The following is a 25,126-nucleotide window of genomic DNA, read 5'->3' on the forward strand; positions in this document are numbered from 1 at the left end:
CCCCCAACTTGCTCCTACTCTCACCACGTGATGTTGCCTGCTTCCCCTTCACCTTCCACCACCATTGTAAGGTTTCTGAGGCCCTCACCAGAAGGTGGGCAAATGTTGGTGCCATACCTGAACAGCCTGCAGAACTGTGATCCAATTAAACCCCTTTTCTTTATAAATTACCTAGTATCAGACATTTCTTTACAGCAATGCAAAAATGGCCTGACACAGAAAATTGGTAACGAGAGTGGGGCATTGCTATAAAGATACCTGAAAATGTGCAAGTGGCTTTGGAACTAGCTAATGGGCAGAGGTTGGAAGAGTTTGGAGGACTCAGAAGACAGGAAGATGAGGGGAATTTTGGAAATTCTTAGAGACTGGTTAAATAGTAGTAGCCAAAATCCTGGTAGTGATGTGGACAATGAAGTACAGGCTGACAAAGTCAGATGGAAATGAGGAACTTACTGGGAACCAGAGCAAAGGTCACCCCTATTATGCCTTACCAAAGACCTTAGCTGCATTGTGTTCATGCCCTAGGCATCTGTGGAAGTTTGAATTTAGGGTATCTAGCAGAAGAAATTTCTACACAGCAGAGCACTCAAGATGTTCCCTGGCTGCTTCTAATAGCCTAGCTTAGATGTGGGAGCAAGAAATAAAGTTGGAAATTATATTTAAAGAAAAATCAGAGTATAAATGTTTAGGATATTTGCAGCCCAGTCATGTGGCAAACAAACAAATTTAAAAAAAGCATTATCAAGAGAGAAATTCAAGCAGGCTGTGGAGCAACCACTTGCTAAAGAGATCTGTATAACCAAAAGAGAGCCAAGAGCTAATATCCAAGACAACAGGAAAAGGCCTTGAAGGCCTTCTAGACAGCCCCTCCCATCACAGGCCCACAGGCATAGAAGGAATACACCACTGTTTTCCATATCCCTGCAGCTCCAGCTCCAGTTGTGCCTCAAAGGGCCCCAGATACAACTCAGGCAGCCACTCCAGAGTGTGTAAGCCATAGCTTTGGTGGCTTCCATGTGGTGTTAAGCCTGCAGGTACATAGAGTGCAAGAGTGAAGGAGGCTTGACAACCTCACCTAGATTTCAGAGGATGCAAGTGAAATCCTGGGTGCCCAGCAAGAAACCTGCTGCAGGGCATACCCCTCACAGAGAATATCTACTAACACAGTGCTAGTGTTACCTGGGGTCCTTGCTCCCAGAGCTCCCAAGATGGTAGCGGGCCACTTCCAAGATGGTGGTAAGCCTCATGTTGTCTGACCTGGGGTTCTTGGCCTCACGGATTCCAAGGAATGGAATCCTGGGCCATGCGGTGAGTGTTATAGCTCTATTAGAAGCTGTGGGTCATGTAAGAGAAACATGGAACCCAGTGACTAGTGTTCAGCTAGATTAGGACGAACCGGGGCACTTAGCTGTGCAGGAACAATGGCAAGCCTTTAGCCCAATTGGGAGCAGCAATGAGTGCCTTGCTGGATCAGGAGCACAGCGGACACCCTGCTGGATCCGGAGGGATGGAAGTCAGCGGTGAGTCTATGAAGGTGGCCAGCAGCAGTGGTGGACGGCTACTGAAAGCTCAGCTCGAGCCGTAACAAACATGGACCAGAAGAGTGCAGTTGCAAGATTTAACAGAGTGAAAACAGAGCTCCCATACAAAGGGAGGGGACCCAAAGGGGGTTGCCGTTGCCAGCTTGAATGCCTGGGTTTATATCCCGATCCTTGCCCCTCCTGCTGTGTTCTCAGGCAATAGATGATTGGCTATTTCTTTACCTCCTGTTTTTGCCTAATTAGCATTTTAGTGAGCTCTCTGATTGGTCAGGTGCGAGCTAAATTGCAAGCCCCGTGTTTAAAGGTGGAGGCGGTCACCTTCCCAGCTAGGCTTAGGGATTCTTAGTCAGCCTAGGAAATCCAGCTAGTCCTGTCTCTCAGTAGTAGAGAGGAAATGTGGGGTTGGAGGTCTCATGCAGAGTCCCCACTGGGGCATGCCTAGTGGAGCTCTGTAAAGAGGGCCACTGTTCTCCATACTTGAGAATGGTAGATTCACTGGCAGCTTGCATCCTGTGCCTGAAAAAGCTGCAGGCACTCAACTCTAATCCATGAGAACAACCACAAGGGCTGTACACTGCAGAAACACAGGGGCAGACCTGCTCAAGACCTTGGGAGCCCACCCCTAGTGCCATTGTGCCTTGGATGTGGGCATGGAATCAAAGGAGATTATTTTGGAGCTTTAAGATGTAATGACTGCCCTGCTGAATTTCAGACTTGCCTGGAGCCTAGAGCCCTTTTCTTTTGGCCAGTTTCTCCTTTTAGAATGAAAATGTTTATCCAATGCCTATGCCCCCATTTTATCTTGGAAATAAATGACTTGTTTTCTATTTTACAGGCTCATAGGTGGAAGCAGCTTACCTTGTTTCAGATGAGACTTTGAACTTTGTACTTTTAAGTTAATGCTGGAATGAGTTAAGACTTTGGAGGACTATTGGGAGGAATGGTTTTATTTTGCAATGAGAGAAGGACATGAGATTTGGAGGTGCCAGGGATGGAATGATATAGCCTGGATATTTGTCCCTGCCCAAATCTCATGTTGAAATGTAATCCCCAGTGTCGGAGATGGGGCCTGGTGAGAGGTGTTCAGGTCATGCGAGTGGATCCCTCACGGTTTGGTGCTCTCATGGTAGCGAGTCCACAGAGATCTGGCTGTTTAAAGTGTGTAGCACCTCCCCCACTCCCTCTTGCTCCTGCTTTCACCCTATGATGTGCCTGCTATTGCTTCACCTTCCACCAAGCAGATACCAACATTACGGTTCCTGTACAGCCTGCAGAACTGTGAGCCAATTAAACCTCTTTTTTTTTTTTAATAAATTATACCGTTTCTGGCATTTTTTTACAGCAATGCAAGAGTGGTCCAACACACTGACTTAGACCTTACACTTTTTCCGCTAGTATTCTGTGGAGCCTTGGACAGGTGACTTAATGTCTCTGTACCTCACTTTTCTCCTTTGTTAAATAGGGTTCACAGGACATTACATTCATGTTTACTAAGGAATAGGAACATTTCTGACACACAGAGTAGACATCTGTATTCACACTAATCTATTAAATAATATTATAAAAATACATTAACAACAGTGACTACTTACTGAATGATTTTTTTATAACTTCACCATAATAAGGTTTTTGTGTTTCTTTCATGCAGGTACTTCTTTCTTTATATTTTATACCTAAATTTATATCTTCTGATAGTCTGACACTGGAAGAAAATAATTCATGATGAAATACATTATTAACCACAGGGATGGAGAAACTCTTTCTGGCTATATGTATCTTTGACCAAAAAAAAAACAAAAACAAAAACAAAAAATCTATTCCTGTGAACCGAAGTAGTGACATTTGTTTACACTATTCAAGCCCTATCTTTTAACAAAATGCCTGCTAGCCAGGTGATAGTAGAAAAGAGTGAGAGCCAGAGTGTCCAAGAGTCTAATTAAGCAAAGATTCTGTCCCCATAGCAACAAGGTTAGAGAAAAAATTATTCAGAAGAAAATTTTACAGAAACACATACATTATCCTTGCCTTATTAATAAATTATATAATGAGAAGTAAGCATCAATCCTTTGTGTCAAAGCTTATTTATTCAGTGTTAGATGTTAGTTCTTTAGTTATGGTTATGGCATCCAAAATGCAAAAAAGTTCAGTATTTTTGAGGCTTTCTCATATGAATCTATAAGAAAACTTCAGCGTAACTTGAATCCACAGAAAGGATTTTAATCAATAAAACATGGGAAATAAAATCATTACATAGCTGTATATAATCTTGTGAGAAAACAGAAAATGATCTCAAATCTATTTAAAATTCACTGTCATAGACTTCAACCTTAACAGCTACAAGTTATGTTTCTAAAAATTATTATTAGTCTCTTCAGAGCACCAAGCCAGAAAACATATCCATCGTCACAAAATCGTGGAGAGTCCTGGGGATCTTGACTCACCCTCTTCCTGCTGCCTCCCTTCCCTGCGTCCCTCAGCCCTTTATAGTTATCATTCTTCCACTCCCTAACTTTTATTCTTACATCTTCTATGGATTTTGTAGCTATAAGACTCTGAGTTTTTTCCCATACTTTCAGCCTCAATTTTCTCCTCAATGTAATGGGACTCTGGCTGTGGATTTAAAGCAGATAAGATGGATGAAAGTTCAGAAATGTACCTAATAAATAATAGCATTCAAGTAATGTTTATTTCCAGCTTTCTTTTTCCTCCACTCTATTTTTACTGTATCTTCCAATTTTAAAAGATATTAAAATATCAATACAAGTAAAAAGTCTATGTATGTCTCTTAAATTTAATATCAGATGCTATTTGCATGGCTTTAAGTAGTAATGTATTAATTGCTTTCTCATATATAAACTTTTCATTTTAAAGGTTTTAGATTTGCAGAAAAGTTAGTAGAGCTCCAGCATACCCCTCAACCAATTTTCCCTATTATAACATCTTACACTACCATTTGTCACAATAAAGAAATCAATATTGGTAGTTTACTATTAACTGAATTCCATATTTTATTAGAGTTTTACTAGTTTTTTCTTAATGTCATTTTTCTGTAATGTCAACATTATATTTTGTTGTCTAACTCCTTAGCCTCTGGCCTGTGACAATTTTTCAGGCTTTTCTTGTTTATTATGATCTTGACAGTATTAAGAAATACTTGTCAGATTTTTTTGGTAGAATATTCCTCAGTTTGGGTTTGTCTGATATTCTTCTCATGGTGAGACGGGTTATGAGTAGTTGAGAGGAAATCAACAGAGGTGAACTTCTGCTCTTATCCCATCAAACCAAGGGTGCATGCTATCAACCTGACTTCCACGGTTGATGTTAACCTCAATTACCTGGCCACAGTTGTATGTGCCAAGTTTTTAGTAATGTTTACAATAGCTACGGTACAGTTACTTTTTCCCTTTTTCCATATGTTACTCTTTGGAAGCGAGTTTTCAAGCATGCTGCACATTTAAGAGGGGATAGGGGGTAGTTAATCATGATTTCCTTGAATCAAGAGAGTATTAACATAAATTACTTGGAATTATAGATTTTTTTTTCTTTTAGGAGAGCTTTGTCATTGGATAGGTGGGCAGTTTTTCCCCAGTTGCACTGGAATGGCATCCCTCGCCATATGCCATCTCACGTGAGTAAGAATTAGTATTTAGCCACTATTTAGGCTTTCAAGACAAGAAATAATGATATCTTTAGAGAGGTATTTTAAGATAGTAAGGGGATCTACAAAAATAAGAAGTTGGTGTTGGATACTGAAAGCATGGAGTGTGGTACAGTTAGGCCTTGCAGTTATTAGATTAACAATACACCTTTTTCTAGAAAAGAATTATTCATGTAAACATGTGCAAAAGATTGAGGTGGCAGGGGCCACGGTAAAGAGGTTTCCCTTTAGAGTAGTTAACAATATATCTTGATTTTTTTTTTTCCAAAATACACTAAACTCTTCTTTGTTTTCAGACCATATGCTTTCTGACTATCTTATCCTGTGGAATCTAAATCAAGTAGCTTTTATATAAAGCAAAACATTTTGCCCATTTCCACTAAAGAGTTTTATCCACAGAGGGAGAAAAGTAGTCAGAGGGTAGGAGAGAATCTCTTGGAAATCACAACAAATTAAGTCAACAATCTATTGCTTCCTTTTCACAGACAGACATCTGACATTTGCAAGAGTGCATCTGAAAATGCATAGGGAACTGGAAAAAGGCAAATATTCTCAAGAGGAGAAGTGATGGATGAAGATAAAGAAGCAGAATAATGTAATACCAGGCTTAAATAGAGTTTTAAAACATTTTGCAAAAATGTCTTAGTAGGTGATGCAGGAAGGCAATCTACTATGGGATCCACCAGCCTTGGCATCAATCCTATGAGAAGGAAAGTCTCTAACTAATCTCACTTCTCCTGGCTCTGGCTGTGGAAGGGAGGTGTAATGACTGTGACAATCACTTGAGTACCCTCCTAGGCATAAAAAAGGAAGTGAAAAATGCTTAGAATAGTGGCTTATACATAGCAGGTACTTGATAAAATATTTGATGGCTTGACTCAGAAACCAATAATTTGTCAATATTTTCACATGATGCTTGTTGGACAGGCAACACAGAACAGTGATAAAGTACTAACTCTGGAGCCTGAATACCTGCATTTGTGTCACTAGTTCACCTCTTGGTTGGTTGAACTTGTGCAAATCACTTAACTTCTCTGCCTCTATTTTTCAAGTTGTGAAATGGGGATGATAATATTAGCTATCTTCTAGGATTACAGTGAGAATTAAATGAGGTAAACACATAAAGACCTTAGAACAGGCCCTGAAATATAATCAGGGCTCAGTTGGTATTGGCTACTATCACTTTAAGCAAGAGCAAGACAATACTTTTCACTCAAAGCAGGGAGTTCTAACATCCCCCTACAGCCAGCTCTAATATTCTTGAGAACTATCAGAATGATCAGACAAAAAGTAAAAAGATGTGGCACTCCCCCAAATAATAATTTGCTGTTCTAGTATTTTTAAAGTTCAAATTTCAAAAATTGAATAGAGTATCACATGCTTTCATTTGTCATACATGGACATAGGATAGTTATTGCTAGATTGTTGGTGAAAGTAGACTGCCAATTCTTCAAGTATTTACATCACATAAAGCCTAATTTAAAATGGGATTTTAATATTTTGTGTAATTTTTCTTATAGCTATTTATCTATTTTCTAATTTAATTTCTCACATGAAATCTACTGACAGAATAATTAGGTAATCAATAGCATTTAAATAATATTAAATATCAGTTCCCTCCTAACAACAATATGGAATTTAAAACATAATTATTTTCCATGTTTAAGAAACATTAATTTGAGGTGTGCCTTCTGCCTTGTATAAACTTACTGGGAAACTAGTGAAATTTTTGTTTCATTTCTCATCTGACTCTTTATACTCATTTCTAATAATGAATCCCTTCCAGATAAGCAATTTTTTAAATGGTAACCAAAGGAAAATGTGTCAGATAATAAAAAATGGAGTAGTTTATGCTCTTTATGCTCTTTGTTGCTCTAGAATAAGAATGAAGATCAATAAGTGAGAGTTCTACAGATGGATTTTACTTAACATTAGAGACATTAAGAATAGCTCCATAATAGAGAAGGGTATCTGTGAGATGTGAGTGTGCCATATAGGAACTATTCAAAAAGGCTGGGATGTGTTTCTCTTAAAGATGCCATAGGAGTTAGTCTAGTAGACTTTGAATATCCCTTTAAAATTTATTTTTGAATTATTAAAGGTTAATAAACCTGAAAAATGTTTACTTTCACAAATAATCAAAAACTCTAGTTTAAAACAATAAGATATCATAGCAACAGTTTTAAGACAGCAATAACATCCATTCTTGGTTCGAAGGCAGGAAAGCAACCATTTGTATTGCTGCTGGAGGGAGAGCTGGCATGTCCAGACAGCAGGATGACCTTTAGCAAGATGACCCAAAGGCCTTTATGCCTTTTGACTCAGCAATTCCTCTTCAAAGAATTTATTCTAATTATGAATTCAATAAGTTATTCTAATATGTGCACATGAAGGTATTTAAAGAACTGTTTTCCCAGTTAAAATTTGTAAACCATCTACATATTTGAAATAAAGAAAATGGTTAAAAAGCTACAAGTCATTATAAATGTTGTTGTCCATGGATACTCATATTAACTAATATGAAAATCTGCTTACTGCATATTTTTGAGTGACAAAACAGGTTATAAACTGTGTCTACTAAGCTCCCATTTTTATAAAATGTACATTTTTTTCATTGTTGTAAGTATGCCTAAAACAAGGTCTTAAAAGTGCAATGCCTAATGTTAACAATGGCTTTACCACAGATATTTTCACCTTTTGCTTATTTGTACTTCCAAATTTTCCCGTAATAAAAATGTATTATTTTTGGCCAGGCACAGCAGCTCACACCTATAATCCCAGCACTTTGGAAGGCCGAGGCGGGCAGATCACGAGGTCAGGAGTTCAAGACCAGCCTGGCCAACATAATGAAACCCCGTCTCTATTAAAAATACAAAAATGATCTGGGCATGGTGGCACCTGCCTGTAATCCCTGTATTAATTTTATAATAAGGAAATATTCTGAAACTGTATTTTCTAAATTATTCATTTTATCTATAATTTTCCTAGATTAGATAATTTTACATGAGTCCAGAAAACAAATAGGAAAAATATATGTCCACTGTACTTTTTTTTTACTATTTTATCCCTTCACTTATTTTTTTTTAGAAGTTTTTTAAAGCTAGTATGAGTTTTGCAGACTCTAGGAAAAGGATAAATCTATTTCTCCATATCAATTGTTAACTTAGAATTAGGCCTCTCTATTAATCTCTTAAATTCTATATTCATCTCCCCAGGACTTAAATTGAAGATAATTCTTTACCATCTACCTACTTCTCACAAATAGTATTATAAAATACTTTCAGCCCTGTGAAAAACCATGTATGTTTGTATAAGCCAGAAGGTAATATACACCCTAATTTTTTAACCTGGAAAGAGACTCTTAGGTGTTAAAATGAGAAAATAGCTTTAAGACACTTAATTTTTTCTTCATATTTCTTGTTCCTTCCATTTTCTTTAGACTTTTTCTGTTTTCCTTCGTCTTTCTTCCTGTGCACCACCCTCCGTCTAAACATACCCCCACCTGCATATACACACCAAGTGTACTTTTTCTCCTGTAGTCTAAATTCTTTCACATTTTTATATTTCTTTCATATTTTTTCATATGGATGAGAGCTAGCATGATTCTCTCCTTGAATTTACCAATCTGACTAGGTAAAGGGGCACATTCTTCAGAACAATATTTCTTAAAAATAAAATGATTTATAATATTTTCTGTATTAGATGGAAAGCTCAAAGGACATTCTACAGCTGACAATTTTATTGTGTTTGTATAATTTCTGCAAAGGATTCCTGATCATATTCCTGGGAGAACTGAAGGATGTACATGATAATCAATTCTGAGGATATGTTTTTAACCCTTGTTTTTATTAGTTTAATTCCTAAATGACATCTTTCTATACTATCTCATTATTACAAAGTCTTAAAATTATATCAATCCAGTCTCATCTGAATTAGATTAAGACAAAAATTTTAAAGATCACAAGTACTTTCTGATGCATTATTTTTTCATTTTACAAAATGCTGTACAGTAGAAATAACTTTGCCTCTCACCCCCAGAAGTCTACCAACGCCTATACAATCTTATAATCAACATGAGAAGATCAGTTTGCTGTACTCCTATTTAATCTGGTAGACAACAAAGCTCCAGTTTTAAGAGAAGTCTGTGAACTATAAAACCTATATATTGGTGAGTGATTGAGCTACCCCCCAGGGAAACCATGTTTTTTCCACGGATCTGTGCAACCCATGGATCAGATCACCTTGTGAGCCCACACCACCAGGGCCTTGGGTTCCAAGCACAGAACTGTGCAGATTCTTGGTGACCGCTTGGGTTGCAGCCAGTGGCAGAACGCTGGAGACTGGCTAAGACAACCAAGTATCCAGCGGGAGGGGCGGTCACCATCACTGTGGCTCTGATCGGCTGTTTTCCCCTGCTGGTGCTGGGGAGACTGGGCAGTTTGGCCTGGGAGAAATTCCCCACAGTGCAGCACAGTGGCTGTGGCAGATCGTGGCCAACTGCTTCTTTAGGTGGGACCTAGATCCATCCCTCCTCTTTGGGTGGGGCCTTCCTGTGGGAACTTCAGTGACTCCAGCCAGGGGTTTATGGGCAGAACTCTGATCTCCCTGGAATGGAGCCCCTGGAGGAAACAGTGGCCATGGTCTCTGGTTCAGTAGACTTAGTTTTTCCTTCTGCTGGCTCTGAGGAATCAGGGCAGTAGAGACAAGTGGAATTCCTGCCAGCACAGCACACCCATTCCACCAAGGGACAGATAGAGTGCTTCGTTAAGAGGGTCCCTGATTCCGTGCCTCCTGAGTAGGTGAGACCTCCGAACAGGGGTCACCAGAAACCTCATACAGGAGAGCTCCACTGGCATCAGGTCAGTGCCCCTCTGGGATGGATCTCCCAGGGGAAGGAGCAGGCAGCCATCTTTGCTCTTCTGCAGCCTCCACTGGTGATAGTTCCAGGTGCAGGAGGGACCCAGGTAAGTGGAGTCTAGAGTGGACCCCCAGCAAACTGCAGAAGAGGGGCTCCACAGAAGAGGGCCCTTACTGTTAAAAGAAAAACAAACAGAAAGCAACAACATCAACAAAAAAGACCCCACAAAACCTCATCCAAAGGTCAGGAGCCTCAAAGATTGAAAGTAGATAAACCCACAAAGATGAGAAAAAAATCAACACAAAAACGCTGAAAATTCAAAAAGCCGGCATGCCTCTTCTACTCCACATGATTGTAACACCTCTCCAGAAAGGGCACAGAACTGGGCTGAGGCTGAGATGGATGAATTGACAGAAGTAGGCTTCAGAAGCTGGGTAATAACAAACTTCACTGAGGTAAAAGACTATGTTCTAACGCAATGCAAAGAAGCTAAGAACCACGATAAAACATTACAGGAGCTGTTAGCCAGAATAACTAGTTCAGAAAGGAACCAAGATGACCTGAAAGAGCTGAAAAACACAACAAGAGAACTTCACAATGCAATCACAAGTGTCAATAGCGGAATAGTCCACGGGGAGGACAGAATCTCAGAGTTTGATGACTATCTTGCTGAAATAAGACAGGCAGACAAGATTAGAGAAAGAAGAATGAAAAAGAACAAATGAAGCCTCCAAGAACTATGAGATTATATAACCAAACCTATGACTGATTGTGGTACCTGCAAGAGATGGAGAGAATGGAAACAAGTTGGAAAACATACTTCAGGATATCATCCAGGAGAACTTTCTCAACCTAGCAAGACAGGCCAACATTCAAATTCAAGAAATCCAGAGAACCCCAGTAAGATACTACATGAAAAGATCAACCTCAAGACACATAATCATCAGACTTTCCAAGGTTAACATGAAGGAAAAAAATTAAAGGGCAGCCAGAGAGAAAGGCCAGGTCACTCACAAAGGGAAGCCCATCAGACTGACAGTGGACCTCTTAGCAGAAACTCTACAAACCAGAAGAGATTGGGGGGAGGAGGGCAATATTCAACATTCTTAAAGAAAAGAATTTCCAATCCAGAATTCCATATCAAGCCAAACTAAGCTTAATAAGCAAAGGAGAAATAAGATTGTTTTCAGACAAGCAAATGCTGTGGGAATTCATCACCACCAGGCCTGCCTTGCAAGAGCTCCTGAAGGAAGCACTGAATATGTATCAGTCAATACAAAAACACACTGAAGTACACAGACCAATGACACTATGAAGAAAACTACATTAATAAGTCTGCAAAATAACCAGCCAGCATCAGGGAGACAAAATCAAATTCACACATAACAATATTAACCTTAAATATAAATGGGCTAAATGCCCCAATTAAAAGACACAGAATGGCAAATGGCATAAAGAGTAAAGACCCATTGGTGTGCTGTCTTCAAAAGATGTGTCTCACATGCCAGACACACATAGGCTCAAAATAAAGGAATGGAGGAAATTTTACCAAGCAAATGGAAAGCAGGAAAAATGCAGGGGTTGCAATCCTAGTTTCTGACAAAACAGACTTTAAACTAACAGAGATCAAAAAAGACAAAGAAGGGCAATACATAATGGTAAAGTGTTCAATTCAACAAGAAGAGCCAACTATCCTAAATATATATGCACCCAATACAGGAGAACCCAGATTCATAAAACAAGTTCTTAGAGACCTACAAAGAGACTTAGACTCCCACACAATAATAGTGGGAGACTTTAACACCCCACTCTCAATATTAGACAGATCATTGAGACAGAAAGTGTAAAAGATATTCAGGGCTTGAACTCAGCTCTAGATCAAGTGGACCTGATAAAGAGTTACAGAAATCTCCACCCAAAAACAACAGAATATACTTCTTCTTGGTGCCACCTGGCACTTACTCTTAAATTGATCACATAATTGGAAGTAAAACATTCCTCGGCAAATACAAAAGAACTGAAATCATAACAGTCTCTCAGACCACAGCACAATTTAATTAGAACTCAATATTAAGAAACTCACTAAACACCACACAACTACACAGAAGTTGAACATCCTGCTCTTAAATGACTCCTCAGTAAGTAATGAAATTAAGACAGAAATTAAGAAGTTCCTTGAAACTAATGAGAAGAAAGAGACCATGTACCAAAATCCCTGGGACACAGCTAATGCAGTGTTAAGAGAGAAATTTACGGCACCAAATGCCCACATCAAAAAGCTAGAAAGATCTCAAATCAACATCCTAACATCACAACTAATGAACTAGAGAACCAAGAGCAAACAGACCCCTAAGCTAGCAGAAGACAAGAAATAACCAAGGTCAGAGCAGAACTGAAGGAAATATAGACACACACACACACACACACACACACACACACACACAAACCCTTCAAAATATCAACAAATCCAGAAACTGGCCTTTTGAAAAAAAATTAATAAAATAGATAGATTGCTAGCTAAATTAATAAAGAAGAAAAGACAGAAGAATCAAATAGACACAATAAAAAAAGATAAAGGGGATATCACCACTGGCCCCACAGAAATACAACCATCAAAGTGTACTATAAACACTTCTATGCAAATAAACTAAGAAATCTAGAAGAAATGGATAAATTCCTGGACACAAACACCCTCTCAAGACTGAACCAGGAAGAAGTTGAATCCCTGAATAGGCCGGTAATGAGTTCTGAAATTGAGGTAGTAATAAATAGCCTACCAACCAAAAAAGCCGAGGACCAGAGTGATTCACAGCTGAATTCTACCAGAGATACAAAAAGGAGCTGGTACCATTTCTTCCGAAACTATTCCAAACAATTGAAAAGGAGTGACTCTTCCTTAACTCATTTTATGAGCTCAGTATCATCCTGATACCAAAATCTGGTCAAGACAAAACAAAACAACAAAAAAAGAACTTCAGGCCAATATCCCTGATGAACATCGATGCAAAAATCCTCAATAAAATACTTGCAAACCAAATCCTGCAGCACATCAAAAAGCGTATCCACCCACAATCAAGTTGGCTTCATCCCCAGGATTCAAGGCTGGCTCAATGTAGGTAAATCAATAAATGTAATTCATCACATAAACAAAACTAAGAACAAAAACCACATGATTACCTCAATAAGTACAGAAAATGCCTGAAATAAAATTCAACATTTCTTCATGTTAAAAACTCTCAATAAAGTAGGTATTGAAGGAACAGATCTCAAAATAATAAGAGTCACTTATGACAAACCCATAGCCAATATCATACTGAATGGCCAAAAGCTGGAGGCATTCCCCTTAAAAACTGGCACAAGACAAGGATACTCTTTCTCACCACTCCTATTCAGGGTAGTATTGGAAGTTCTGGCCAGGGCAATCAGGCAACAGAAAGAAATAAAGGGTATTCAAATAGGAAGAAAGGAAGTCAAACTCTCTCTGTTTGCAGATGACATGATACTATATCTAGAAAACCATACTGACTCAGCCCAAAAGCTTCTTAAGCTGATAAACAACTTCAGCAAAGTCTCAGGATACAAAAACAACGTGCAAAAATCACAAGCACTCCTATACACAAATAACAGATAAGCAGAGAGCCAAATCACAGATGAATTCCCATTAACAGTTGCTACAGAGAATAAAATATCTAGGAATACTGCTATCAAGGAAAGTGAAGAATCCACTTCAAGGAGAACTACAAACCATTGCTCAAGGAAATCAGAGAGGACAGAAACAAATGGAAGAACATTTCATGATCATGAACAGAAAGAATCAATATCTTGAAAATGGCCATACTGCCCAAAGTAATTTATAGATTCCCATCAAACTACTCTTGACATTCTTGACAGAATTAGAAAAAAACTATTTTAAAATTCATATGGAACCAAAAAAGAGCCTGTATAGCCAAAACAATGCTAAGCAGAAAGAATAAAGCTGGAGGCATCAGGCTACCCAACTTTTAACTGTACTACAGGTCTACAGTAACCAAAATAGCATGGTACTTGTACAAAAACAGACACATAAACCCATGGAACAGAATAGAGAACTAAGAAATAAGACCTCACATCTACAACCGTCCAATCTTCAACAAACCTGATGAAAACAAGCAATGAAGAAAGGATTCCCTATTTAATAAATGGTGCTAGGAGAACTGACTAGCCATATGCAGAAAATTGAAACTGGACTCCTTCCTTACGTCTTATACAAAAATTAACTCAAAATGGATTAAAGACTTCATTGTAAAACCCAAAACTATAAAAACCCTAGAAGAAAATCTAGGCAATGTGATTCAGGATATAGGCGCAGGCAAAGATTTCAAGATGAAAACATCAAAAGTAATTGCAATGAAAGTAAAAATTGACAAATGGGATATTAAACTAAAAAGCTTCTGCACAGCAAAAGAAACTGTCATCAGAGTGAACAGACAACCTACAGAATGGGTGAAAATTTTTGCAACCTATCCATCTGACAAAGAGCTAGTAGTCAGAGTCCACAAGGAACTTAAACAAATTTACAAGAAAAAAAACAACCCCATTAAAAAGTGGGCAAAGACATAAACCGACACTTCTCAAAAGAAGACATTTATGCAACCAACAAACAAATGAAAAAAGGCTCAATATCACTGATCATTAGAGAAATGCAAATCAAAACCACAGTAAGATACCATCTCATGCCAGTCAGAATGGCAATTATTAAAAAGTCAAGAAACAACAGATGCTGGTGAGGCTGCAGAGAGATACAAATGCTTTTGCACTATTGGTGGGAATGTAAATTAGTTCACTCATGGTGGAAATGGTGGAAGACAGTGTGGTGATTCCTCAAAGACCTAGAACCAGAAATAGTATTTAAACTACCATTTGACCCAGCAATCTCATTACTGGGTATATACTCAAAGGAATATAAATCATTCTATTATAAAGATACAAGCACTATTCACAATAGCCAATAAATGGAATCAACCCAAATGTCCATCAATGATAAACTGGATAAAGAAAATGATGGTACATATACACCATGGAATACTGTACAGCCACAAAAAGGAATGAGATAATGTCCTCTGCAGGGACATGGATGGAGCTGGAAGCCATTATCCTCAGCAAACTAACTCAGGAACAGAAAACCAAACACCACATGTTCTCACTCAAAAGTGGGAGCTGAACAATGAGAACACATGGACACAAGGAGGGGAACAACACACACTGGAACCTGTCCAGGGGTGGGGGATGGGAGAGGGAGAGCGTCATGAAAAATTGCTAATGCATGCTAGGTTTAATACTTAGGTTATAGGTCAATAGGTGCAGCAAACCTCCATGGCATATGTTTACCTATGTAACAAACCTGTACATCCTACAGATGTACCCCAGAAATTAAAATAAATTTTAAAAAAACCCTATATATCAGCACTGATTTTCATAATACAAAGTTTCCAGGAACAATAGAAAATAAAATTAACTGAAAATGAAGTCAGGAAAGAAGTAAAGAGTTCAAATTGCCAATGTTTGAATCTAGGAAAAGATTGGTTTAAAAAAGTGTTTAGGACGGGAGTGATGGCTCACATCTGTAATCCAAGCACTTTGGGAGGGTGAAGTGGAAGGATCACTTGAACCTAGGAGTTTGAGACCAGCCTGAGCAACATGACAAAACCCCGTCTATACAGAAAAAAATGTGTGTGTGTGTGTGTGTGTGCGTGTGTGCAAACTGGGTGTGGTGGCACGCCTGTAGTCCCAGCTACTTGGGAGGCTGAGGTGAGAGGATTGATTGAGCCAGGGAGGTTGATACTGCAGTGAGCTGTGGTCGCACCACTGCATTTCAGCTGGGCGACAAAGCAAGACAGTCTCAAAAAAAAAAAAAATGTTTAAAGGATAACTGAGTTTGTCATAAGGAATGGGAAATTAGTATATTGGCTGAAATACTCTTAAACAGGAATCTGTAATACTTGCCTTCACTCTGCTATGCATGTGATGGAAAGAGAAAAAAATGATCTATCTGTGTTACCCTAAGGTAACTTCATTTCTTCATCTGTAAGATTGAGTAGGGTAGGTGGGCGGGGACATTTTATCCTATGTAAAGTCTTTCCATTCCCAGCATTCCGTGATTGTACAGAATTGCTCATGCTAGATTTCTAAATTGAAAATATCCTTCTGCCTAAATGTAAAATGCCACTTGACATTTCTGCAAGCCATAATTCAAGGAAATGGAAGAACAAATACCAAAGTAATTTAGCATAACAGAATGCTAAAGGGGAATTTTTTTCTTCTATCTATGTGTCAGCAGAGGTTCAAAAAGTTTGAAAGCAAAGTAATTTATTGAGATGTTTAATACAAAAGTATTTCTACATGCCAAAATGAGGTGGTTAGACTCCTTGTGCACAGGGTCACGTTGCCAAGAAGGTAGCTCCAAAACTGATCTTGTGACACTTAAGCCAACCATCACTTTAAGATATAAACAAAGGATGCGGAAACTATAAGCGATGATTGCATCAGAGAGAGTCTTACGTGTGAATTGAGATTCATTCCCATTGGAGGGGAGGACAGCTTTTCTCTTTTTCATTTCTAGCCTCTATTCACATAGTCCAAATAGCTTAAGGTAGTCCTCTAGGGTAACAATGAGAGGGACACAGCAGACCTGTGTCTCGCTAACACCTGAAGAAGTCTACAGGCAAAAAGCTGTACCTGGAGTTGCAGGGACAGTGGGGAAACAGTGGAAAAGTTGGTGTTGCAAAATGTTTGAGTTTCCTACAGGCCAAGCAGAAGTTAAACCAGGAGTTGTGCAAGAGGGGAGGCTTGGCAATGTGCAGGACTGTAACAGAGAACACTGTGATGTGTATTACAAGGGGCATGAGCTGGAGGAGGTGAGCCATAAGAAACTAGCCAAAGAGTTCATGAGTTTGGAAATGTGCAATGCAGAGATTCCTGAGTGGGGTCATCAAAGAACCCTCAACTATATTCCCAGAAAAAAGAGAATGCTTTGCACATCTGCCAAGCCTCAAGAACAGCAATGCTACCTTTCTCCTTCTTCCCATCCTGCCTTCATATCCTCAATGAAAGGAAAACTGTGACTAGTGAGTTAAAGGGAAGAAGAAAAGACAGTTCTCTCTGGTGTTTCACCTGTTTAACACAGAATGTTACAGAAGCAATGAATTAAAGCATGGTGGGAGTTTTATAGAATGACTATTTTCTTGTCAGCTCTGAGTAAACCCCATTTCTTTTCTTACATTGAACAGATAATAAATCAAAAGCACCAAAATATTTTTATTATTCTCCAAGTAATAAGCTCAGATATCTATCTCTACAAGAATAAAATAGCCATTTAGCATGAAAGGTAAGTTGCGCGAGCATGGTTTAGCAAAAGTACAGAAAACAAAAGAACTAAACTCCTTGACATGAGAGCATAAAAGGAATGTAAATATGGAATCTAGCAGAGTGATATGAACAGAAGAATGTCTGAGCAACATAGAGGGACGAGAAGCCTTAAGGAAGTGATGTCTAAATTCAAAGTTAAGCTCTTTGAACTTTCGTCACATAAACCCCTGTGCACTCTATCAAAACCAAGAGTAAAATCTGATACACATTCTAAGATAGATAGATAGACAGATAGATGATAGATGATAGATAGATAGATAGATAGATAGATAGATAGATAGATAGATAGTTTTTGAAGAAAGGGGCAAATTTTCACAATTAGATTGATGATGGAGTAGAAATAAAAGACTAGATGGCACTTAATACATATCAATAATCAATGTAGTCAAGAAATAAGAACCAAATATGGCCCCGATAATATAAGCCACTCATCCATACACACCTACCAATCCCCCAAATTTTGGAGAAATCTTGAGGTAGTCATTGAACATTCCACAGAGGACAGAAGGAAATTTGGACCAATCTTATCTATGTCTTACCTAGACTTCAGTTGACATCTGGCTAATGTTCAAAATTACTTACTTGTATGTTGAGTCATCTTTGTTTTTCTTATTAAGTAGAGAATGTTCTGTTGGGTCTAAACAAGATTCCTCCTTAGAAAATAAAGAAATTCCCTTTTGAATCTCACTTTCCACTAAATTAGTATCTCTTTTAGGAAGGAAAAGGCAGTTTTCAATATGCCAGTGCTTTGCCTGAAAAAAACGAAAACATCTGTTTTATTTTTATGAAATTTATTTTCTTCAAACATTTACATGTGTTTACCACGTGCTGGATTACTAATTAAAGTCCTGGGGTGGGACACACAAGAAGATGAAAAAGACATGACTCTGGTCCACAAGAAGCTTACAGTTTTAAAGGGGAAATGAAAGAGATTCATGTAACTTTAATAAAGGTAGAAAATGAGATGTGTCATAAGAAACAAAAATTCTCTGAAGAGATAATAATGAACTACAAATAATTTTTTACCATTCCCATTTTAAAATTCTGAATAGCCAAATGTATATTTACTAAAAACAAAAAAAAGCTTTTGTTAAAGAATTGCCACAGTTATTTTTCCCTCAGGTACTTTATTTCTCCTTAAAATGTTTTCAAAAGCCAGTTCAGTTATTAAATATTGTTTTCTAAAAATTATGTGTGTTATATAATAGTTTTCACAGATTTGGCTACACTTCTTAAAATGCATTCATCTAGCAAAAGTTCCCCATTAACAATCTATTTTATGTTTTAAATACAGAGCCAATTTTCTCATCTTATATCAATACACTTCATGCACACAGAATGTTCCTGAGAATGCAGCCTGTGAGATATGAGGGGAACCTTAGGCATCCTGCAGATATTTGGCTGGTCTGCAAATTGATCAGCCTTGTCATAAGTGTTTGCAGAATAAAATGCCTACAGGGCCAGTCAAATAATATCAATGAATGAATTGAACCTAATACAAAAAAATAAATGGGTAATAGTAAATAAAACTCACCCTCAGTATTTAAGGCAATAAAAAAATTCAGGGACTACACTGAATTAAAGAGAACCCATTTTACATAGAAGCCATAGTTACTCTTAAGGAATGACAAATGTTCTTTTTTTTTTTTTTTTCCACTTTAAGTTCTGGGATACATGTGCTGAACATGCAGGCTTGTTCCATTGGTATACATGTGCCATGGTGGTTTGCTGCACCTATCAACCTATCATCTAAGTTTTAAGCTCCACATCCATTAGGTATTTATCCTAATGCTCTACCTCCCCTTTCCCCCACCCCCCAGACAGGCCCCAGTGAGTGATGTTCCCCTCCCTGTGTCCATGTGTTCTAATTGTTCAACTCTCACTTATGAGTGGGAACATGCGGTGTTTGGTTTTCTGTTCCTGTGTTAGTTTGCTGAGGATGATGGTTTCCAGCTTCACCCATGTCCTTGCAAAGACATGAACTCATCCTGTTTTATGGCTGCATGGTATTCCAAGGTATATATGTGCCACATTTTCTTTTTCCAGTCTATCATTGATGGGTATTTGGGTTGGTTCCAAGTCTTTCCTATTGCAAATAGTGCTGCAAAAAACATACATGTGCATGTGTATTTAATAGTAGAATGATTTATAATCTGTTGAGTATATATTCAGTAACGGGATTCCTGGATCAAATGGTATTTCTGGTTCTAGATCCTTGAGGAGTTGCCACACTGTCTTCCACAAGGGTTGAACTAATTTGCACTCCCGCCAACACTGTAAAAGCATTCCTATTTCTCCATGTCCTCACCAGCATCTGTTGTTTCCAGACTTTTTAATGATTGCCATTCTAACTGGTGTGGAATGGTATCTCATTATGGTTTTGATATGCATTTCTCTAATGACCAGTGATGATGAGCTTTTTTTTCATATGTTTGTTGGCCACATAAATGTCTTCTTTTGAAAAGTGTCTGTTCATATCCTTCACTCACGTTTTCGTGGGGTTGTTTGGTTTCTTTCTTGTAAATTTGTTTAAGTTCCTCGTAGATTCGGGATATTAGACCTTTGTCAGATAGATAGATGGATTGCAAAAATTTTCTCCCATTCTGTAGGTTGCCTGTTCACTCTGATGATATTTTCTTTTGCTGTGCAGAAGCTTTTTAGTTTAATTAGATTGCATTTGTCAATTTCAGCTTCTGTTGCAATTGCTTTTGAGTTTTAGTCATGATTTCTTTGCCCATGCCTATGTCCTGTATGGTTTTGCCCAGGTTTTCTTCTAGGGTTTTCATAGTTTTACGTTTTACATTTAAGTCTTTAATCCATTTTGAGTTAATTTTTGTATAAGGTGTAAGAAAGGGGTCCGGTTTCTGTATTCTGCTTATGGCTAGCCAGTTTTCCCAGCACCATTTATTAAATAGTGAATAATTTCCCCATTGTTTGTTTCTGTAAGGTTTGTCAAAGATCAGATGGTTGTAGGTGTGGTGTTATTTCTGAGGCCTCTGTTCTATTCCATTGGTCTATACATCTGTTTTGGTACCAGTACCATGCTGTTTTGGTTAATGTAGCCTTGTAGTATAGTTTGATGTCAGGTAGCGTGATGTCTCCAGCTTTGTTCTTTTTGCTTAGGATTGTCTTGGCTACATGGGCTCTTTTTTGGTTCCATATAAAATTTAAAGTAGTTTTTTCTAGTTCTGTGAAGAAAGCCAGTGGTAGCTTGATGGGAATAGCATTGAATCTATATATCATTTTGGGCGGTATAGCCATTTTCACAATATTGATTCTTCCTGTTCATGAACATGGAGTCTTTTTCCATTTGTTTGTGTTCTCCCTGATTTCCTTGAGCAATGATTTGTAGTTCTCCTTGAAGAGGTCCTTCATGTCCCTCGTAAGTTGTATTCCTAGGTATTTTATTTTCTTTGTAGCAATTGTGAATGGGAATTTGCTCATGATTTGGCTCTCTGCTTGTCTATTATTGGTGTATAGAAATGCTTGTGATTTTTGCACATTAATTTTGTATCCTGAGACTTTGCTGAAGTTGTTTATCAGCTTAAGGAGTTTTGGGGCTGAGACGATGGGGTTTTCTAAATATACAATCATGTTGTATGCAAACAGAGACAATTTGACTTCCTCTCTGCCTATTTGAATACCCTTTACTTCTTTCTCTTGCCTGATTGCTCTTTTTTTAAGAGAAATTTACATGAAATCTATTATTGTTTAAATGTGGGCAACTAAATCAAATTTTAATTATTCACTGGATGAACAGACACAATCAAAGTCACTGGACATCAAATCAATCGGATGAGGAGAGTTGCCAGTACATAAACTCTCTAGCACAACAGTAGTTAGTGCACAAAGTGGGGCACTGAAGAATTCCAAGCATCATTTGAATTTCTTCTTATCCCACAATCACCTGTCAGCTTCGTGGGATAAACATGCATTCATGAATAAATCCTCTTCACTCCTATTTCTCCAACTCTAGAAATAGACATACCATACAACTTTTAAAAATCTAACCTAAAAACCAGCCTAAGGTCAATAGCTATGTTATAAAAGTGATTCTAATTTTTGTTTTTATAAAAAAACAAACAAAAACCCAAACTTCCCTTCTCTCCTCTCTCTTTGCTTTCCCTCTTTTCCTTTCCCTTTCCCCTCCTTTCTGTTTCCTCTTGCCCACACTCTTTGCTCTACATCTGGGAACTAATGGCACCTATATTCAAGACAGCTTGATAAAAGTGAATCCTTTAAAAAAAAAAAGTAGCACAAGCAGAAGGAACTAGAAAACCATTTTCCTCAGCTTTGCTAGCCTTCAATTTGTAAAACTGACCCAGCTCTGATGACTCTTCCCCTGTCTTGAACAGAAGGGAAAAAATAAAATTATTCTCATGAGGGCTTTTTGGGTCTGAAGTCCTTCGAAAAAGCAAGACTTCACAGAAACGACAAATAATATCAATAACACAAAAATAAGCAGTTTTACAAGCACACATTTCTGAATTAAAATAAAATTTAGCTACAGATTATGTTTGGTGGGTGAACCAAACATAATCTGTTTGGTTATACGGCACCTACACCTAGAATGTTGTTATTTCTTGGTTCAAACCCGGATGTCTAAGGAACTTCTTAGGTCACCCACTTGATGACGTTTTGTTTCACCTGTTGTTCAAATCTCCACCTCATCTTGCCACAGCCTCTGTCAGCAATGCATTGGCTTCTTCAGTGGCCCGAAGCAGGCTTCCACCTTCTTTCCTGTCCAGACTGCCAGCCATGTCCCATCCGGTCTCACTCATCACACACCCATATGAGTTCCCACTTAACCGCTTTTTTCCCTGACTGAGAAAAGTCTAGTGCTTGTCTTATTTACAAAATGCAAGAGATTGATACAGCTCCTGAGTGTTACATTGAGACTCTCATTGTCTAGCCAATGTGGGTCCACCTCCCAGATGATTTTCTGATTTACCAGCACTCTCTGCATCCTAAAGGGGTGCTTAGAATTCTTTCCACACAGATTGGCCTCATCAAACTGACTTTACAAATACAGCAACAACAAACCTTGTCTTCCAACACTAGAAGAATTGCCTACACTCCTGGCCTAAGATTGGCACCTGAGGCTCCTAAATAGAACCAAATCAGCTGGCCAAACAGATATTGAGGCTTCACCTTAAACTTATACCAGGTTTGAATAGTACTGGTTGAAACCAATCAAACATATTTTGTCCCCCAAAGCACAAATAGAACAGGAAAAGTTCCCAAGAAGGCAAAAGGAAAAAAGAACAGAAAATATGAGACTAAATATTTCCTTTCATTCATGCCCCCCACTTCCATTCCATTTCATAGGCAGGAGCAAGTTGGATCTTGAGAAAGGGGTTAAAAATGTGAGCTCTGAAGTGACCCAACTTGAGTTAAAAGCAAAACTCTACCACGATTAGCTTCTGTGAGCTCAGGCGATTTATTCAAACTCTCTGTGCCTCTCTTTCCTTATCTGTAAAATGGGAATTGTGAGAGCTGCTCCCTCCTGGTTTGAGCAATTGTGAAGATTAAATGAGTTAAATCTTGAAAAAAATCTTAGAACAGTGCCCCACATACACAAGAAAAACTCAGCAAATGTTAACTATTATTATTTGCAGCAGTAAACCAGATAATGAATAGGATGATTGGATTTTTTTTCCTAAAATTTTCTACATTTTATTATTACATTCTTAGTTAACACTTACATAATCACCTGTCTTTCTAGTATCATTTTATCCACATTGAACTTTTACTAATTTTGAAATTGAAGGAATTTATTTTAGAGGAGAATTTTTTCTCAGAAATCTTGGAATATTTTGAGCTGCACGTTGCCCCCATCTTTTCATGTCTCTGGTGTCTTCTGATTGATACAACTGTCTTGGTTAATGGAAAACAGGACAAGAGTCACCTGGAGCTACTGCTTCGGAAATGTTGTCAGTATTTTCATGACTAATGAACATTAAACAGTTGATAAGATTCAAATCGAAATCAGCCCAAGTTAATACTAAATGTTAAGTAAATACTAGAATAATAAAGAAGCAATATTTCTACCTGACCAAAGATCCAAACAGGAGCATTGCAGACACCAGTCACACAAATACTGCAGTCTGCAGAGGAGGAGATAATCAGTAACTGACCACCTGGCTCACACATCTCTAAGGAACTTATTCGGTCCTCATGAGGTTGGAATGATCTTATCAGAGTTGGGGCCTTGGTGATTTTGTTCTTACTGGAGTTAAGACAGTACTCCTGAATGAAAAGAAATACCAGAACTCTAAAAAATTCAAATATGAAATTATTACAATGACATAACACTTTTAAAAAAAGGCTGATTTTCAAACTTGGGAACAATAACCTGTGATCCAAATGCAAAAGAAAAGTTCATGATAAAAGAGTCTAGAAAATGAAATTACATTAAAAAAAGGTTTCTAATTTATCTGACTACTTGGGAAATAAAAAAAGGAACTAGTGGGGAAGGAGGAAGGAAAGAAAAATATAAATAGTAAAGCCAATTATTTGATAGAGATGAACTTTACCACATACAGGTGGTCACATATACAACTTTTAAATATTATTAGAAAATTGAGCAGGTAATCAGTGATAAAAAAGAAAAATCCCAAACTAAGTCGGGGTAGCAATAATGTTAGATAAAGGAATAGTCCTCTAGTATTTAAATTATATTTACAATCTCATTGCAAATAAGGTGTAGCCTCACCCCAGGCAACATAGTGAGACCCTGTCTCTACAAAAAGTAAAATAAAATAAAATAAATAAAATAAAATAAAATAATTAGCTGGGCATAGTGGAACATGCCTGTAGTCCTAGCTACTCAGGAGGCTGAGGTGGGAGGATGGCTTGAGCCAGGAGTTTGAAGTTGCAGAGAGCTATAATCATGCCACTGCACTGCAGTCCAGGTGACAGGGAGATCCTGTCTCAAAATAAATAAATACATTAAAAATAAGGTATATTGTAATTATTTACATTCAGATAATGCTGCAGTGCCTTACTAACAATATTGCATTTCTAAATTGGATGACTTACTTAACAGAAGGTTGTCAATATTGAGAAAAACATGATTTTCCTCATTAATTATTTGAAAGAAGTCTCTGCATGAAACTTGTATATGTTTTACTTAAAACACTTAGACTAAACATTTTTTCCTTTATTTAGGAGACAGACCAGGCTTGATTCATAGTTGCATGCAACAAAGGGTCACCAAAAATCTTAAAGGTAATGTGATAATGTTTTTCAATTTACCTCTATATTCCAGATTTTCAACCATCCATCAAGATCTCCTGTAGTAAGGTATTGATTCATCTTATCAGTAGACATAATAATTGATCCAACTCCACTATGAGCCAAAAATTCAGCCAGAAGTTGCTTCTTATATATATCCCAAAATCTGACATAACCAGATCCTCCACAGGATACCAGGTTAGCACCTCCTGACATGTAAGGGAAAATCTAACTAGAAAACTGAACAACAAATGCCAGAAATAACTTATTCAGTGGCTTTCCCTGTGGAAAGCATATGATGTTGGAGAGGTGAGTAGCCCTGAGATCAATTCCCAGCACCACTTTAATTTTCTCAAATATAAAATGGAGGTAACACTATGATAACCTCACTGGTTTGTGTTGAGTATTAAATGAGATAGGATATTGAAG

At 37.9% G+C, this 25,126-nt stretch overlaps 1 protein-coding gene across 1 annotated transcript in view; it reads right to left on the reverse strand.

The window, feature by feature from the left end:
• WDR49 (WD repeat domain 49) overlaps nt 1-25,126 on the reverse strand; it is a 175,077-nt gene that overhangs the window by 23,608 nt on the left and 126,343 nt on the right. Inside the window, 4 exon segments of the mRNA XM_063620427.1 lie at nt 3,134-3,243; nt 18,044-18,213; nt 23,513-23,710; nt 24,719-24,906. Coding sequence (XP_063476497.1) covers nt 3,134-3,243; nt 18,044-18,213; nt 23,513-23,710; nt 24,719-24,906 — 666 coding nt within the window.

This window comes from Symphalangus syndactylus, chromosome 17 (assembly GCF_028878055.3).
Source record: "Symphalangus syndactylus isolate Jambi chromosome 17, NHGRI_mSymSyn1-v2.1_pri, whole genome shotgun sequence".
In the NCBI taxonomy this organism is placed as follows: domain Eukaryota; kingdom Metazoa; phylum Chordata; class Mammalia; order Primates; family Hylobatidae; genus Symphalangus; species Symphalangus syndactylus.